The sequence below is a fragment of the Hemibagrus wyckioides genome, linkage group LG07 (genome assembly GCF_019097595.1).
Source record: "Hemibagrus wyckioides isolate EC202008001 linkage group LG07, SWU_Hwy_1.0, whole genome shotgun sequence".
NCBI classification, from domain to species: Eukaryota; Metazoa; Chordata; class Actinopteri; order Siluriformes; family Bagridae; genus Hemibagrus; species Hemibagrus wyckioides.
In genome coordinates, this window is record NC_080716.1 from 2,000,584 (window position 1) to 2,018,705 (window position 18,122).

Sequence of the window (18,122 nt, forward strand, 5' to 3'; positions counted from 1 at the left end):
GAAATGAATGCAAGTTTGAACAGGTTTTTTCTTACCTTCAGAAGCTTCACAGTGAAACCAGCTACACTGAGCGAGAGCTCTCTCAATTTGCCAAGCATTTCATTGCAGGTCATGTATGTGAGATCATTACCAAACATCTTCACATTAATCCAGCATTGAAACTCATTGTGGCTTTTCCTCTTTCCTGTGAACTTAAACCAAAAACCTAGTCATTCCTGATGTGTGACAAAAAAACAGTAAACAAATCACCACACAACGTCCCTCACCTTAGATTTGAGAGGACTTAATATGTTGGACTTGCAGTCTTCGTTTTCATTTGCATTTTCTTGTTGACTAGACAACCTGCTCTCATTTCTTTTCTGCTTTTTCTTCCCATGTGAGGTAGATACTGTTTGATCTGTAGGACTTTTATTAGTAGCAGCATGCTGACCTTCAAACATGCTCCAGAGAAAAGACTCTGCATTTTCCATTCTGAAAGAAACCTGACCACAACATAGGCATACACGAATTTCACAATACTATTCATCAGTATAATGATAAAGTAAATTATATAAAGGCATATATTATTTTGCTACCTCTAAAATATTAAATGATCTGCCCAAGATGTAAGCTGTCAGATTGGCCATTGCAGAACGTGGCAGAAAGGACATTGGGGAGAAAACCAAAGCTCCCTCAGTATTGAGAATTGCCGCTCCTTTCAAACATAGAAGGGAAATAAAAACTGGTGTCACAACATATGCAAAAACTATACACACATAGCCTACAGAGTGGGTCATAATATACCAGTATCCATTGTAATGTCCATGTGTGACGAATATTTCCATGGTTCAGCCTCAAAGTCTTTACTGATGATGTCATGTGGCAATGACTCCATTAGGTCTTTCTTCAGAGGGTCTTCTGTTTTCAGGATGTTGAAGAGATGGCTCCAAACAAAAGACCCAACTAAAGCAGAAATCCAAATGTACACATTTGAAGTTATTTTATGTTAAACATGATTCCATGCATACAATACATAAAAGGAACCTTTATTTACAACAAACATTTCTCTTAGATATCTTAGATTAAGGAACATCAACTGGCAGCATGAGGTCTGGATCTGGTCTCAGAAAAGAATCATGCTGAGCACTCATACCTTGGGTAGATGTTTCATTGCTTAAGGTGTCTTTTACGATCCTAAACACTTCCTGGTCAGGACAGGACATGAGCTGCTGATATGCAGCAATCCTAATCTCCACATCCTCTTGAAGCTGCTGGTATGTCCAAGCAAGAACTCCTCGCTAAAGTAAGACAAACAAGATTGTTGCCTATGTCATGGTATACAAATTGGTTGAATTCAACAGATCAGACTGATCAGCTATGCCACAATACAAGCTGAGCTGGTCAGGCTGGTAGACCACCTTCATTTTGTCAAGTAACAAGGAAACCTACTAGCTGACCAAACGGGTGTACCACCTCATGACTCTGAATCCAAACAATGCCGCAGTGTGTGTTGCGAGTGGCATTCCAGAAGTGCAGATTTGGCCATGCTCTCTGGGTGCATATGTTGTCATTACTTTCTCGCCTGTCAGTCACTTTCCAATCATGGCTGAATATGAGCTTATGTATATGAAAGACTGCAGTTATCACTTTCCACCACATATTTTATGAGCAGCAGTTCAAAAAATATTTGGTGGCTTCATATGGTGACAAAACAAGTCCTAGCCTTCACATTGTCTTAGCTTGGGCTTGGGACCTGGCAATTGGCCAAACTCTGAGAAAATAGCTAGGCAAAAAAGCTGGGTGTGTTCAAAGCAAAGTGATACTTGAAAGGCTATAGATACATACCTTTCTGTGACAGGGGATGTGTCTGAAAGCTTGCACAACAGCTAATCGAAGCTCTTCGGGTGCCGAGTGGTTGTGAATACAAATTTTCAACGGAGGTATGAATTCAGGCAGACCTATATTCTCTACTGCTTTCAAAACATGTAGCAGCTGCAGAAGAAAGTTGAAAACTGGCATCAGTTAATTCAATATATCGTTCTTCTCACGGCATACAGCATTTTTTTGGCTGTACCTCTGTAATTGGTAAGGGTTCTTGCCCTCCACAGCTTTGTCTTAGATCCTCCTTCAAAACCAGCACAAGCTCTTGGACCGCAGGGATCTGACTACATGGAGTCCGTTCCCTCTGGCAGAAGCGGTGGACAAGTGAAGAAACAGCGAGTAAAGTCTTTGGACGAATCGGAGGAAGTTTCAGCAGAGACTGAGGAAGAATATGGAAGACATTGGTAAATGAAGAAACATTGGGTAACCAGTGCAATTTCTTCTTCAGCAGCATGAGAACTCACACTGATATGGTTGATCATTGATGATGTAGGATAGGAAGTAAATGTGACGGTACTAAGGAAGGAGGTGATATGATCTTGACCAATCTCCTTGTTGAGGATGAGGTTTGTTGTGAACTGGATGCATGCTTCAGATCCGCACGATGGTAGTGCCTCTAGCAAAGGCTGCCTATAATGACAGAAGGAAAACCAACAAATGCTGACTGTCAAACTTGCATATTTCTAACACAGTGATGTTTCAAATATTTGTTTAATCAGCTGATAGATTCTTAAGAACTTCGTAATAAGAACTTGGTGAAAGACTGACCAGTCATCAAGGCATTTAAAGGACACCTCTTGCCAGACTTCACTCAGCTGCTGGAGTGTCAAAGTTCTTAATTGTAGGGCCAGACTCAGAAACAAATCTGATTGCTGAGGCATACAAAAAGAGAAGAAACACCTGAAAATGTTTAGCCTGTTTTTGCTATTTGATTTAGCTTGGTTCACTTCCTGCAGTTGGGTTGATTTAGTCAAACAGCTTTTGCTTGAAAGTGTACCTAGACCACTTCAGTTGTTCTGATGCACATCTGAGCAGAATTGCATTCAGTCAGTAGCCTAAATATTGAGTCTGTGAAAGCACCCTTAATAAACCATGAAAAATTAAGTAATATGCTTTGGAATAAACTGGGACCTGACCTGTTGTTGATCTGCCGAGTTAGCGCAAATCCTCCTCACTGTGCTAGAAAGCTCCTGAATCAAGCGTGATCCTCTTTGGCTTGGTTTCACAGCATCCATGTCAAACTGCAGATCAGTCAAATATCCTTCGTCATGCAACCCTGATAGAAAATAAAACGTTTTCAGTTTTCCTCTATATGTTGTCATGTGTATGAGAAATTCTTGTCATGTTAACAAATTTCTGACTCCTCACTCTACCTGAATCTATTTGTATCCCATCCAGGGTTCTCAAAAGAGTCAGGGTTGAGACAGTGCTGGTCTGTGCCATGTCTAATGACCCTGACAAGGGCACAAGTACCACCGTCTCGGTGCAGTTCACCCTGTCCATTATGGTTGTGCCATAGTGCTGGGTACATTTGAGGTTGGCATTCACTGTCTGATAAGAAGCAGTCGTTAATGTTTTGAATGCTTGGAATACAATATTAAGATATTTAACACATCAATGAAGCAACCTACCCTGTCATCTTTGAGAGGGACAGAATTCTGCCAAAAATCATTCACTCTGTCTTGCAGGCATTGCTGCAGATGCCGTGTCTTCACTAGAGAAGTGCCCTTCAACTCATAGGAACTGATGCACGTCCCATATATATCAGTCTGTGAAGATGAGGTGGTTCCAAATGTAAATGACCAAGTATAGCACCAGCTCAACTTACATTCTACAATTTACGTTCCACCAGGGATGGAACTAAGGTAGCTTAGTGGTTAAGTTGTTGGATACTGATCGGTAGGTTGTGCGTTCCAATCCCAGGTCCACCAAGCTGCCACTGGGTTCCTGAGCAAGGCCCTTATCCCTCAATTGCTTAGTTGTATAAAATTAATTAAACTGTAAATCACTCTGGATAAGAGCGTCTGCCAAATGCCAATAAAGTAAATCAGGGTCTAAAGTTTATTTGGAGTTGTAAGTTAAGATGAGGAGGGTGATGAACATCAGTTACATGATGATGTAAGTCACAAATAATTGGTCAGACAAACATATTTCATAATCCAATGTACACAAGAAATTCATTTACTTTGAGCTACCATACAGGCTAGAGCTTAATGAAGCAAAGGCTTCAAAAGCATAACTTTTGTTTTTTTAAATATGAGTACTTGTTGAGAAGGTCCTCACTTCTTTCACAGTCTCTCTGACCCGTCCGGAGTGGGAGGTCTGGAGCATGCTCAGTATGGCTCTCTTGATGTTCAGAGCCCACACCTGCTCGGTTCCCTGTGGGCACAAGGCTGTGACCTTTCCCCCCTGAAGCAGGAACCGCAGGGGCTTTTTCTCCAGCGCCTCTCTACCAAAACCAAAACACCAGATGGGATCGTTAGCATCTCTCGTTCTGGATGAAATGAGTGCGCTGCAACCGAGAAGCTATTTGGAGGATACACAAACATCTGATCCAGAATTGTATATTGACAATAAGGACTTCATATGGTAGTGCAGCCGCAATTTAAACCACTGTGTCAACAATTAGAACGAGTCCCAGCTGTTTGAGGAAGTGTTGTAGTGTTAAGCAAGAAAGAAAAATAATTGACAAGAATAAGACAGAAATGAAAGAATATGTAATTATTAAAGACACTGTGTATGATTTACCGTATGTTTTTCAAGCGTAGCACGGAGTTTTCCTTTTTCGGAGAGCTTTGCTTAATTTGTGGATTTCTCAGCTACGGATATTTAAAAAGGACACAGGACAAAGAAAAATACGGTTACTTGCACACAAATGTCTGCTGAACCTAAAGCTAAACCTGATTCTGATTGGTAAGAATTTGATTTAGTTGATTACTTTTTTCTTTCTTCATAGCTGCAATAACATAAGTGTTAACAAGAACTAACTTGTTTCAACTTGTTATTTCCAGACTATAGTTACAATACATGTACATAACAAAAACTTCCACATGCACATCCCTCAATTATTTGTCTTATAACAGCACATGCCATTGTGTTTTTATTCCACATAAGTGACATGTCTTAAAGGAAGGTTTTATTGTGTTTTGTTGTTGTAGCTTTCCTGTGGGAATCCCCACACAAAAGGTTAAATTCCTGACTAGATGTATTTGCTAAGGATTGATCTGTTTATTCATACATTGCCTATTCAGATTCGTCTAAACACATACATACATTTTACTACTAATCTATGGTTTTTTAGTTAAGCATTAGGCATTATACATACGCGTAAAAGCATGTCTGGACATCCTGGAAGCGTGTCGATGTCGACCACACAGTCGAAAGCTAGTTGACTTCCTCCTGATGTGGGTCCTTTCATGGAGCTTGTGATGGTGGTGCTGTACCTGTATGTATGCCTCTGACCTTTCTGCATATTCCATGACGCTGAAACCCGAACCACGTAAAACAACTGAATACTCCGTTAAGAATATTGTTTTCCTTTCATTTATCATGAATATTCTGTCTCACCTGAGCAAGTGGACTTGCAAAGCTGTCCCTGCTGCAATTTATGGCCTTCGCCTACTTTGAAAAACAAGGAACGGAGGATGGAGTTACTATAAACTCTGTGGAAATCTCCATAAGGATGCAGAAGCCAGAAGGTGGATTCAGTTAATGTAACAGCGAGTTTCCTCTAAATGTGCCGCATGACCGAAACTTATTAAAAAATAAACAAACGGCCATCATTATTCAGCAAAGAAAAATGCATAGACGTTTTGGTTTTGGAAGGGGTCTCCAGTGATAGCGCATTGTAAGAGTTTTATACAATGTTGACAAAAAAAAAACTTCTTCTGATTTTTCTGTACCATGACGAGTTGTATTTTTTTCTTTTTGACAGAGAAATAAAACACTTCTGGGTGTTGCGTTCTTGGAAAAAAAGATGCCTGGAACAGCATGCTGTGAAGTTTTATTCCTTACAACAACGTCATTTTCCACTACACTAGAGACTTCTAGACACTTTATACTAGACATTTATGTCCCAGTTCATTACAAATAGCTATTTATTTTTAGATAAGCATATTTAAAAAATAAATAAATAAATAATGCACACTTACCAGGAAAAATGCTGATCAGGAGCAATATAAAGAGATCCCAAGGCATCAAAAGACGCGACAAAGACATGACCTTGGAATTCAACTGGAAGTGGAATTGCCTTTGTAAAAAATGTCTTGCCCTGATGCTTCTTAGAAGTGGAAGAAGAGGATGGTCCTCGTGAATGGTGAGGATGTCAGGCAATGAACGAATAAGAGGAACGGTTCCCCAGCAGGAGGCCTGAGTAAGCGGGGATCCACAGAATACTAAACTACCACAAGCCTTACAGGTACTACTTCCGTAAAATGAGTCATAGTGCGGATCAATTTGAATACATATTGAAGAAAGCTGTAAGTTTTTTGGATTATTGAGTATTCAAGCACAAAGCGAGCTTAAAGAGATTCCTCTGCTAGATTAAATTTAATGGTAACACTGCATTTAACTTCTTGGTACTGGGTAATTATTCTTTTCTTCTGCTTTGCTAAACTCGCTGTAGTAAATAGGATCAATTTTTCAAGTGGACAAATCGAATTTTATTCATACAAAAGATTAAATGAATTAGAAATGAATTTTAAATGAAGTACAATTGGGTACCTTGTTGAATGTATCTTAATATTAGGATAGAAAAAAAAGCAACGGTACAGGCATCATTTAAATAAACACACAGATAATAGTATAAAATAATTTGTACTGTGATGACTTCTTAAAAACAAGTCAAAATCACCAGTGTGGTTTCTCGAACCGAAGCCGGACTGACCTCCTGAGGGGTGATTACGGTGCTTTTAATAAGGCAGACACCGCCACATACTGGCTATTATCTGAACTGTAGTATATATTGAGCTGTTCTTTACTATTTTCCTGAAGTAGGAAGAAGATTTAAAAGACGAGCTCAGAAAACGTGGCCCTCAATGCGGTTAGGGACAATCCTGACCTAGAATTATGCTTCTGAGGCTTTTAATCAAACAGAAGGCAAAATTATTTCATGGGGTTTATAAGTGGGACAATTGTCTTTGCTTGAATTTTCTTCATGTTACATTAGGGGTGTTTCCAAAAACCTACTTGTTATTTAAAGTGTGTTTAAATAATTAGATAATAATTCAAATAAAAAGAATTTTCAGTTTCAGTCTTTCTACATTTTTATGAACACAATTTTAACTTGCAAAAATTCTTTAATACCTTCATGTTATTTTTTACTTTTATCCAAGTCTTTATCATTGCTATCTTCAATAGTGTTGCTTTAAACTTCAATACCTGTTAAAGGGCATTTCCTTCATTGTGTGATTTAAGCAATCATCAAAGTGTATTTTTTATTTATTTATATACACTATGTTGCCAAAAGTTTTGGGTCGTCTGCCTTTACATGCACATGAACTTTAATGACATACCATTCTTAATCCACAGGGTTTAATACGGAGTTGGACCGCCCTTTGCAGCTACAATAGCTTCTGGGAAGGCTTTCCGCAAGATTTAGGAGTGTGTTTATGGGAATTTCTGACTGTTCTTCAAGGAGCACATTTGTAATGTCAGGCACTGATGTTGGACGAGAAGGCCTAATCTGAAGGCCACATTACGTTTGGAGGTCTGTACCTATTGACACTGCAGAAAGTCGGTATCTTCTGCGCACTGTGCTCCTCAGCATGCGCTAACCCCTCTTTGTGATTTTACGTGGCCTACCACTTTGTGGCTGAGTTGCTGTTGTTCCCAACTGCTTCCACTTTGTTATAATACCACTAACAGTTAACCGTGAAATGTTTAGTAGTGAGGAAATTTCACGAATGGAGTTATTGCACAGGTGACAACATATCACAGTACCACGCTGGAATTCACTGAGCTCCTGAGAGCGACCCATTCTTTCACAAATATTTGTAGAAGCAGTCTGCATGCCTAGGTGCTTGATTTTATACACCTGTGGCCATGGAAGTGATTGGAACACCTGAATTCATTGATTTGGAAGGGTTTCCTAAAACATTTGGCAATACGGTGTATGTTTTTGATATATTTGAATCACCAGTTAAAATTGCGATATATTTATCCATATCTACTAATTGATTACTGTCTATCTTCTCAGCTGAACCTTATAAACGATTCAAAACAATTGATTTAGAAAGCAGTAATAAAATGTGCAGCTTGGCCTCATCACACTGAATCTGTAAATAAAATGACGCAGTTATAATTATACACACTTACACTTTCCCCACATAATATGCACTTCTGAATCATTATATTCCAAAACAAGTTATTATCAAAGAAGGTTATTTCCAAAAAAAGGTTTTTGAGGAGGCAGAGAGCATTATGGGAGGAAGTGGATGATGGTGTAATGTGGGATACGTTTCTAAAATTGCAGGTCATCATATGTTGGTAAGGAGCCAGAAGACATGGAGACTGGAAAAAATACATTCATCGGTATTTACATCTCTTCAGAACACAGCATTTAATAATGTGAATAATATGATAACGGCATGAATAAGATCATCATTGCGAGAAAGACATTTGCATATTCCTCCAATTGTTACGTTATTGTTATTCATTTAATAACTGAAGCAACCTTCTGACCAATCAGAATCGAGAATTCAACCGCACAACATAAACTATGGTGAAAGTAGAATAAACCAATGATGTGTGAAAAACTATTTCAATGAGAATGAAGAGTAAAAGCGAACAAAAGACAGACAGAGGTTACATAATAACATAATCGCCGACATTTTTTTTCGGCAAAGAAAAGCCGTGACCTTTGCACAGTCGAAGCGTGAGCGAGGCATCTAAAGTGAAACAGGAACAGGTATTTCCTCTTATGCTAGGGTAGATCTGGAATGAAAACAAACACTTTAGGAGTATTCAAGAGGGAGCAGCACCTTGTAGCAGATTCCTGTGTCTTTCAAGACACCTTTATCGTGTTCGTTTGTTTGTTTGTTTTTATTTCGTCTCAAATCTGATTGGTCAGAAGATGTTGATTTGTTCCTATCGGTGGTGAACTTTATCTAGAAAACAGTGCGTCATTGTGTTTGAAGGTTTCTTGGAAACCGATGTATTAGCAGTTTGAATCTTCGCCACAGCCATCCGTCTTCCACAAAATTGGCCTCTCATTGACTTTACCCGATTTGTGGGGTCATGTATGTGGAAGGGGCCAGATAGCGTTTTCCTCCGAGGATGTTACGCTGCCCTGTGACGCAGCAGGAGCAGCAGTTCTGAACAGATGCTGTTGGCTGGAGGACGTATTTTGTAGCTGTTGTATATATCTAAATGGTGGGTGGAGATCTGAGGCCAGGACTAAATTATGGAGAAAAGGTCGGGGTGGGCTGTTTGTGGTTTATGGGGGGATTAACTATTGACTATTAACCATTGAGCAAAAGAAAGAGCGAACTGGAGGCAACGGCAGCAAAGGTTGCTGAATTCTATATGGGTGTCTTCCTGGTTCTTTGATCTCCTTCCAAATCAAGAGTGAATTCCTGATAAATAAATAAATTTTTTTTAAAAAACGCAAGAACAACATGAAAATGAAGATTTCTGGAAGTCTTGAAAAGCAACTAACTTGACCAGCGCCACTGACTCTGAACAGAACTTAAGACAATAATCACATACTCTTTCGATATATTTAGTTTTTTCCTTTTGTTTGCTTTGTACAGCCACATCGCGACTTCACTTTTCAAACCAGAGAGGATAAAAATCTGTGACTTCATCCCTTTTCTGATGTAACATCTCTTACCCTGTGGCCAGTGTCTGGTCAGAAGAGCTTCCTTCAGCTAAATAATTTACAAAGACCGCCGCATTAGTAGAGAAGCCAGAAAAGCTGAAGCAGTTGATGTTTAGAACATCATCCAGGGTTGATTCCTACATTAAACACCTCAGCTTGGGTAAAACTACACAGTTCAATGGTCCTGCCTAAAACATGTGGACAGTGTCAGGTGGTGCTTTATGAGTAGATTGTGCTTGTGATGTTCTATCTGAACTCATGAAGACGTTCAGGTGCTTTCCCTCAAGTGTGACGGGAGACCTCCGGGGAGACAGGAGTGTGTTAATAACAGTACCGAAACGCAGGAAAAACGAGTAAAAAAAATAAAAGAAGCAAAAAACTTTTATTAAAGCGCTGACTCATGAGGCAGCATGGCATCTGCTTTCCGTTTCAGACACACCCACCCCTGTTGTCTTGGTTCGCACCACGCCCTCGGTTGCGTCACTCCTAACGTCACGTGGCTCTAGTTTCCTTCTGCGTTGTATGTGAGTATGTATGCGTCTGTGTGTGAGTGTGAGGGGGGTGTGGCCTGCACTTCCACCGGCTTTACCGCACTCACGCACAATGAAACAACGAGAGGGTAATGTAGGACACCACGTTGGGGCTTAAAGGATACGGACACGCGCTAGTGGTACCGAGTTTCCTGCGATTCTTTTTAACAAGTTGGATGTGATTATTCTTTCTTTTTTTTCTTCTTTTTTTTTTGATTCGCCGCGTTCATATGGACTGCGTTTAAGGATCGAGTTGTTTTTTTTTTTTTTTAAATATATTTCATCAGAGGAACGGGGTGGGAACCGAGACATCGTTCTCGCGCGCCCCTTTGCGCTTTGTTGTTTCGGCGTGGAAATACGATACGCGCGAGACCATGTCCGTGTTCGCCGACTCCGATTATCTCGCCGCCGAGTGCCTGGTGTCGATCTCGAGCGGTCCCGTGCTTCACCGGGCCAGGGCCCTGCCTCACGGCGAGGCGGACGGCTCGAGCGAGGACAGGGAGGTGCGCGAGACCCTTAGGCTCGAGGGCGCGGGCGGGGAGGCCGACGTCGTCCTCGCGGACACGCACGCCGCTTTCCGGCCCATGTCCGCCCACTCGGAGAGCAGCAGCAGCTCGTCGTCGTCGAGCTCATGCGGCGAGAGCGGCTACGCCACCCTGTGCGACTCGGGCACCGCGACCCCGACCATGACCCCCACCGGTACCCCGGTTCCGGGACAGACAAACCGCAACGCCCCCCAGCAGATGTGGGTAGAGGCAGGAGGAGGAGGAGGAGGAGGAGGGGCCCCGCGCTCTCCTTCTAAGCGCCACCCGTGCACTTTCGACGGATGTGACCGAGTGTACGGAAAATCGTCACACCTGAAGGCGCACATCAGGACGCACACAGGTGAGAGCACTGAGCTCACACACACACACACACACACACACACACACACACACACACACAGCTCAGTGCTCACAATTCAGTCCAATTCACACGATTCAACTCTATTGACCTATCAATCTAAATAACCAAGTTTGACCACAGGTTAATCCTTGGATAAGTATCATCTTCAAATGGCTACTCCTTTAGACCAGAGGTTCATTTTAATCGGATTTTTTTAAAAAGAGGTGTTTAATTTATTTTTGTCTCTAGACAAGAAAAACACTGTTACTGTTTACTTTTTTTTTTTCTTTTTTTTTTAGACAGACGAACCCATCATGGCGGACAGGAGTTTAATCACGGGTCAAGGTTTTAATCTAAAAACAAAAAAATAGTTTCAAAATGAACTTTTAATACAAAGGTTATGAACAAAGAATTTCACTTCCTTCGTATGTCTTTAAAAAAAAAATTAATCCTGGTTGCTGCAATCCAACTCTTAACAAGTGTACAGGAAAAGACACGCCAGCGCGTGCGTCATGCCTCGTGCCGTTAAATCCGTTAGTGCTTCTTCAATGATTCGCACGCCATGGGTTATGCTAAGCTAAATTACTAGCTAGCTTTCCAGATGTTGTAAATCGAATCTCCCGTTCTACTGGCTATTTTTTTTTCCCACGCTATTTTCCAGATGTGCCATGTGCTGGCGGTGTCCGAAAAGTTTTTTAAATCCCACAATGCACCGGGAAAGCGTAATTACAGTGCATTATTTGTTTTGGCTCGCGCGCTCCCTCACTGAGGAAAAAACAGTTAGCTAAGACGGCAACGCCCCTTCAATTTTTTCCCTCAGACTTACTTTTAACATAATAATAGATAGAAAGCTTGTTATTTATTCATGAAAAACATGTATATCAACAATAGCAGGTGTAATAAGAATGATTATGTACAAAAAATAATAAAGATGTTGGGTGAAAGTCAACACAAAGGCTAAAGGAACATGAAGCACATCAAATGTATCGAAACATGATTCATAGTGATTCTTCCTCTTCTTCTTCTTCTTCTTCTTCTTATTCCTTTATTCCTCTCAGATGTTGATGGTTATGAGCCATGTGGTAAAAAAAAAAAAGAAAGAAAAATAAAGAAATGGTTGCAACCTAAAAGGATAAAAAGTCAAGTTTTGGTGTTGGCTTCTTTCAGCTTCTTTCCTGTCGTAAAATTCGGCCGTGAATTACAAAGAAATCAAATGTAGATAAAGTGGAGAGGTTTGTTTTGCTATCAAAAGATGAGTGACTTGATATTTAATTCTAGACGTTTGATTCTAGGCGCCTTCTGTTTCGAACCCACCCATTTTACCAGTGGTCAGAAATACTGGAACACGTGATGGACAAGCGTTTCTTGTCGGTTTGGTCTGTCCTACAAGATTGATTGTTTACACAAATAATAGCTCTAAATCTCTAAATGAAGATAAGAGAGCTGACTGTTGGGGGAGAAAAGCAAGCCATTGCCAATGCATCAGGGCTTAATTATCACCCCCCCCCACCCCACCCCACCCCACCCCGGTGAATTAACAGCCAGATATTTCACAGGGCAGGCAAGTAAAACAACAGCGGTTGGTGACAATCGTTGGAAAAGCTGTGAAGAAAATAACTCCCAAAACAACAGCCAGTGATATCGACAACTTCCACAGGGCCGGGGTGAAGGTATCCCCGATCTACTGTTTGAAGAAGACTTTGAGAGCAGAAATAAAGAGGCCATACCACAAGTTGCAAACCTCTCATCAGCTGTAAAACTTGGAATGCTAGAATGGTCAAAATCACAAAGAAATACAGCAATGAGCCACTAAAGTTCTGAAACCAAGTTCTAGCAAAGGGTGGAGAAAGAAAGGATCTGCTCATGCAAACAACATGTGAACTCACTGGTCAAGAACTCTGGATGGAACACATGATGGTAGCAGCAGAATAAATTAAGAAGTCTAAGTTAAGAAGAAACATTCTGTCTGCCAGTTTTACAGAGAAATACATTCAAATGAATTAGAAGGAACCTCATCATACAGCAAGACAAAGAGCCAAAACACCATTCCAACATAATAAAGGACTTCTATGGAAGGTTTTAGACTGGCCAAGTCAATCACCAGACTTAAGCCCTCATCGATCATGCATTTACTTTTAAGACTCTCCGTTTCTATACTTTTGCTCACCTAATGAATGAAAGGTGCCAAATTGTTTAAGATGTATGGGTAATGACGTGATGTTTTATTGTCTGGTGTATTTTGTATGTGTTGCAGGTGAGAGGCCGTTCCCATGCACCTGGGCCAACTGCGAGAAGAAATTCGCCCGCTCCGACGAGCTGGCCCGTCACCTGCGCACTCACACGGGTGAGAAGCGCTTCCAGTGCCCGCTTTGTGCCAAACGCTTCATGCGCAGTGATCACCTGATCAAGCACGCCCGCCGCCACCCCGACTTCCACCCATCCATGATCGGACGCCGGGGCCATGGCTCGCCCCAGGGCCAAGGGTCATCAATCAGTGCACAGTCTCAGTAAACCAGCAGCATCCATTTCACAACCTAAACCCAGTCGGACACTTTTTACATAGCAATGCAACTCCTTTTTTTACACATAAGCCGCCTATCTGGGCACCAAGTAGTGTTCGAAGTTCTCACTCCCTTCAAATCCCATCGCCTTGTCTTCCTTCGAGTCCGGTCATGAGGTTGAGCTGGTCATTTGCCTCAATACAAAAATCCTGGTGCAATCATATCATCCAACACGACTGACGAGTGATGTCAAGTCTGCTGCAAGATTTCCGTGTATTGTAGAGCCGTTTAGCTCTCGAGCGTCTCACTCTCGCCACAAGCACAACACGCTAACTCCTACCAGGCAGCGAAGCTATTTCGGGTTAACAAGATGGCCGTCCACAACGCAGCACAATCCTCGCTCTCAGATTCTTCCGTTTGTTTCTGAAAGTCTACCTAGGTTACATCACTTCTCAGTCATGTTTGAGATGTCCTTTTCTCTTTTCTGGTTTATGGGCGTGGATGTTAATCCCCCCTATTAAACAGACACTGTTTGAAACTGCTATGTCATTCCAGTTTCGTTCTGCGTTCCAGTACTGTTTTTAAATACACCCTAATTGCCATTCCTTCGCCACTGCATAACAGTACTATAAAAGTACTGCATCACAACACGACACCAAAAAAAAAACTCCACCCCACCCTTAAGTAGGACGCGCCATGTATTTCAGCTAGCTAACTAACTAGATAACTATCTAAGCGTGCTACCTAGCTGGCTAGAGTGCTTAAACAGCTGGATTGTTAATTAGCTAGTTTGCTCAAGCTATACAGGTTGGCTGTTATGACTAGCTTTCAACATTACAATTTTGAACAGAATGATTTTGGAAAATCCCTGAAAATGGTGACCATTTCAACCCAGAATAAACAAGGGTGTACACCAAACAGTACTGGAATGCAGTCTTAGATGGACCATATCATCTCTTCACATGGTGCTCTATTTACAGTTCTCCTGTAACACGACTAAGAAAAAAAAAAAAAAGAAAAAAACCCGTTGGTCAATCACACGGGACTCGCAAAATATCCTCGTAGCTTGGTTTACATCGAACAGCGCCACTGTGCTCGGGCTCCAGTGACGATCCTTTCTGTATAACCTAATGACGCTGGTTAATTCTCAAACATCTGTTCATGAAACCGATAATGGAAAACGAAAGATAAATATTTCTTGCATTTCCATCCTTTGAGGTCTCGAATATTGGTATAAGTTATTGTTGTTTTCCTTTTTGTATTTCTACACGCAATATATGTGTTTGGTTCTAATTTGCTCTTTCCAAACAAAAAAAAAAAAACAACGATGGGCTCGACCCTGACGTTCCATGACCGCTGAAACGGTTAAATGGTTCGACGTGTTTTTTTTAGTTATTTCCTCTTTAAAAAATATTTAGACGTGTAACCTCATGCTGGAGCGTTGCAGATGGCTCGATGTCCATGTGTGTGTGTATGAGCGTGTATGAGTGTGTATGGGTATAGCTATGCTTGAAGCTTCTACAGTAGAGATGTTAACATAAATTATAATGATTTTAGGGGTTAAAGGGCACTCGATCGCTTGAATAGATAGGCTAGTGCTGCTTGTTCGTGTGCGCAGTGTATGCCATGTATGTATAAGAGAGAAAGAAATGCTAATCTCTCTCTCCAAACACCTCTATCTCAGAGAACAATGTAAACACATCAGGAATTTCAGAAAGCCTTAATTCCTCGCCGACTTATTTTGCACCATTGTTTACCGTTACACACTTACTACAGGTAACTTAACGCCGCAGGGTGGTTTTAATTGTTTCTTCTTTTTTTTTTTCTCCCTTCTCAACAAAAATAAAATACAAATATGCAATATTGCACTTTTCTTCTAGGTGATGATGATGATGCATCTGTCTGCTAGCGTGATGGGTAACACTGTATAATTAATTATACGTCTTCAAATATAACAATAAGTATAATTTAAAGAAGAAAAAAAAAAAAAGAAAAAAGGAACACTGTGGAATTGGAAGGGGAACCCGTCACGGAACACTTAAGTCTCGGGATGCACCTTTTTTCCGAGTGCTTGAATAAAGTGCGACAAAGGGAAGAAACGGACTTGTTCACAGAAAATTTTTTAAAAAATATATATTTCTTTTTCCTGTATTATCTTTTTTTGTTGTTATTGTTTTCTTCTATCAAGCAAAGGACTCCTGTGTCGCTTTTCTCATCTTTCTTTCCTTTCCATCAAGGCGAAAGATTATTTTTTAACGTTCTACGAGATGACGGTATCTTCATCCACGCACATAATGCAATACAAGGACTGCAACGGGTAGCTGCAGGCAGTTATCTGAACTGTAACACATCAAAAAAAAAGGTCAAACTAATGAAATTACAAAGGAAAAGGTCAGTTTTTTTCCTTCCCTAACGGGTGTCAAAGGAGAGAGAGAGGGGGAAAAAAAACAAACCAAACCAATATTATACCTCTGGTGTCTTGTGTTAAAAGATTGTGAGATTCTGTCCGTCATGCTGTTTTGAGTAAATGTATTTTTTGTTTATTTTAATTTTTTCACCTCACATCAACATTTAGCCGCAATACCCTCGTCTTGTGGCTTGTCTCATTTCAGTTGGTAAAAAATGTGTTCTTTCAAACCCATTCGTTCCTTCCTACATCTGATCAGTTTACGGTTAGCGCTAGCAGTGCTAATTCTTGGCCAGTAAATTACCATGACAACAAAAACCCCACAGAATCTTTTTTTTGTTCGTTTCTCATTATTTTTCTGTTCTAAATGTGTCCCATCTGTCTATTAGTACTAAAAAAAAAAAAAAAAAAAAGGAAACAAATATAACAAGCTAATGCAGCAGTAGCTGGTTAGCATTATGCAAGTTAGATCATGCTAAACATGTTTAGCTTTATTAGCCATCTTTATTTGAAGAACGTTTCTTTGGTGACCTGTAGTGGCCTTCTGGGTAGTATATGATGAAGTCCATTTTTAAAGCTAGTTTGGTAGGTTAGCGTTTTCTTTTTGTTTGTTTGTTTGTTTGTTTTTTCCTCAGTGATGCAAAAACCACCCCATGTCTCTTGTCTGTCAGATGTTTTCTTTAGTATTGTTTACTTTTTTGACTCTAATCTTTTTTTTTTCCTGTTTAATTTTTAAAAAAAAATATTTTACAAGTTTTATCTAAATGTGTGTCAAAAGAATGCTCAATACAAAAATGCTAGCGTTGCTAGTAACGAACAGGAGGCAAGCTGTGTCTGTTTCTTTAGCTTATCTTAATTTCTGTGTTTTAAAACATTCACACACAAAAAAATGCAAATCTTCCTATCGGTTTTATGCAAATGATCTCATCCTAGCCTTTGCTCTTTATTAGCCATGTTAGCATTTATGAGTGAAGCATTCCTTTTGATGGTCTTGTGTAACCTATAATGTATAGTGATACCCTCTGAGGTAATTTAGGATAAAAGCCTGTGTAACTGGATTAGTTTAGCTGTTAAATGTAGTGCTAACAGCTAGTAAAACTTGTTTGGAGCCCCCAGTGTTTTTTATAAGTCTGTCTAAACCGGTCTATTTTGTTTGTCCTTTTGTTTTGATCAGTTGTAGTGAGAGAAAAGCTAATCTTGGTCTAAAAAGCTGCCTTCTTGCTTCGTGTCAATCCAATCTTGACCTCATTTGTCTTTAAAGCTTGTTTTGTACACACTAAAACCAAATACACTCCATTTTTTTTGTGCAGGTCAATGATCACACTAATAAGTCTGTCAAGACTGCATCAGAGTCTCTCTTCCTTTTGACGAGGTTATGACCTCATCAGGATTTGGGCTTTAATGCATCTCCTCAGGTGATTTAAACTGAATGCTGAGAATCTCCATTCTTCACCGATATATAAGCATGTGATGTATTTTATTTTAATTTTTTTTTGTTATAATTTGGTTTACTGTTGGTATTCCTCTGCTGATTTAATTTATTACATGCTGTTTGTGGTGTTGTTTTTTTTTTCCCATAGCACATTGTGAGATATGGAACTTTGCTAATATTTGGGTTAATTGATTGCCTCAAACCACAAGAAACTGCCAGTGCTTTTTAAATAAATTTAAAAAAAAATCTAATTATTATCAGTATGTTTGTCATGATTTTTTCCGTGGTAATGTATTGATGGAGTAAATCAGTTGAAGGTGGATAGTATAGTGTAAAACACCTTTTTATTTTTTTCTTTAGATTTTATTTAGAACCCTTTGGTTGTCCTTCCGGAGAAACCCCTTCAAGGTTTGGTCTAGAACACGACAAGGGTCATGTTAGAATTCACCCTTATTTTCATAATTCTTATGAAATTTGTGAGGAACTTTCAAGGTTCAGTGTAGAACACTACAATAAAGGATACAAAAAGAGGACAATTTTGGAAGATAAGTTCTGTCAGTTATCCAGTAAAACCTTAAAGAACCCTGGGGGGGATGCTTAAAGGATTAGTGTAAGTGTTAGTTCAACCAAAACGATTTAGGAAAGAAAATCAGAAAGGGATCAAGAAGAACCTTTTAAGAAGCATTAT

General features: G+C 40.1%; 2 protein-coding genes across 4 annotated transcripts in view; one reads left to right on the forward strand and one right to left on the reverse strand.

Annotated features, from left to right (window-relative positions):
• The window catches only part of LOC131356568 (apolipophorins), a 28,460-nt gene extending 22,284 nt beyond the window's left edge, over nucleotides 1–6,176 (reverse strand). For 2 of the 3 annotated variants that reach the window (XM_058395691.1, XM_058395689.1), the window contains exons 1-17: nucleotides 6,012–6,176; nucleotides 5,428–5,481; nucleotides 5,186–5,343; nucleotides 4,609–4,679; nucleotides 4,144–4,309; nucleotides 3,492–3,629; nucleotides 3,234–3,411; nucleotides 2,997–3,136; nucleotides 2,629–2,732; nucleotides 2,325–2,490; nucleotides 2,054–2,239; nucleotides 1,825–1,971; nucleotides 1,133–1,277; nucleotides 784–942; nucleotides 576–694; nucleotides 267–482; nucleotides 36–191 (exon numbers count right to left, since the gene is read on the reverse strand). In XM_058395691.1, coding sequence (XP_058251674.1) covers nucleotides 36–191; nucleotides 267–482; nucleotides 576–694; nucleotides 784–942; nucleotides 1,133–1,277; nucleotides 1,825–1,971; nucleotides 2,054–2,239; nucleotides 2,325–2,490; nucleotides 2,629–2,732; nucleotides 2,997–3,136; nucleotides 3,234–3,411; nucleotides 3,492–3,629; nucleotides 4,144–4,309; nucleotides 4,609–4,679; nucleotides 5,186–5,343; nucleotides 5,428–5,481; nucleotides 6,012–6,078 — 2,370 coding nt within the window. In that variant the 5' untranslated portion in view covers nucleotides 6,079–6,176. The remainder of the gene's footprint in view (nucleotides 1–35; nucleotides 192–266; nucleotides 483–575; nucleotides 695–783; nucleotides 943–1,132; nucleotides 1,278–1,824; nucleotides 1,972–2,053; nucleotides 2,240–2,324; nucleotides 2,491–2,628; nucleotides 2,733–2,996; nucleotides 3,137–3,233; nucleotides 3,412–3,491; nucleotides 3,630–4,143; nucleotides 4,310–4,608; nucleotides 4,680–5,185; nucleotides 5,344–5,427; nucleotides 5,482–6,011) is intronic. The other variant, XM_058395690.1, reaches the window with a different exon arrangement.
• A 4,041-nt stretch (nucleotides 6,177–10,217) lies between these two features.
• zgc:153115 (uncharacterized protein LOC768186 homolog) lies at nucleotides 10,218–17,685 on the forward strand. The gene is made up of 2 exons (XM_058395089.1): nucleotides 10,218–11,094; nucleotides 13,349–17,685. The coding sequence occupies exons 1-2, from the start codon at nucleotides 10,584–10,586 to the stop codon at nucleotides 13,603–13,605; spliced, it is 768 nt and encodes a 255-aa protein (XP_058251072.1). The 5' UTR covers nucleotides 10,218–10,583; the 3' UTR covers nucleotides 13,606–17,685.
• Nucleotides 17,686–18,122: the final 437 nt, after the last annotated feature.

What these genes read in the sequence shown, in the direction of transcription:
- zgc:153115 (XM_058395089.1), top strand. Translation starts at nt 10,584, where the DNA reads ATGTCCGTGTTCGCCGACTCCGATTATCTCGCCGCCGAGTGCCTGGTG. An exon ending in GCACATCAGGACGCACACAG is followed by an intron (nt 11,095 to 13,348) that starts GTGAGAGCACTG and finishes TATGTGTTGCAG; the next exon opens with GTGAGAGGCCGTTCCCATGC.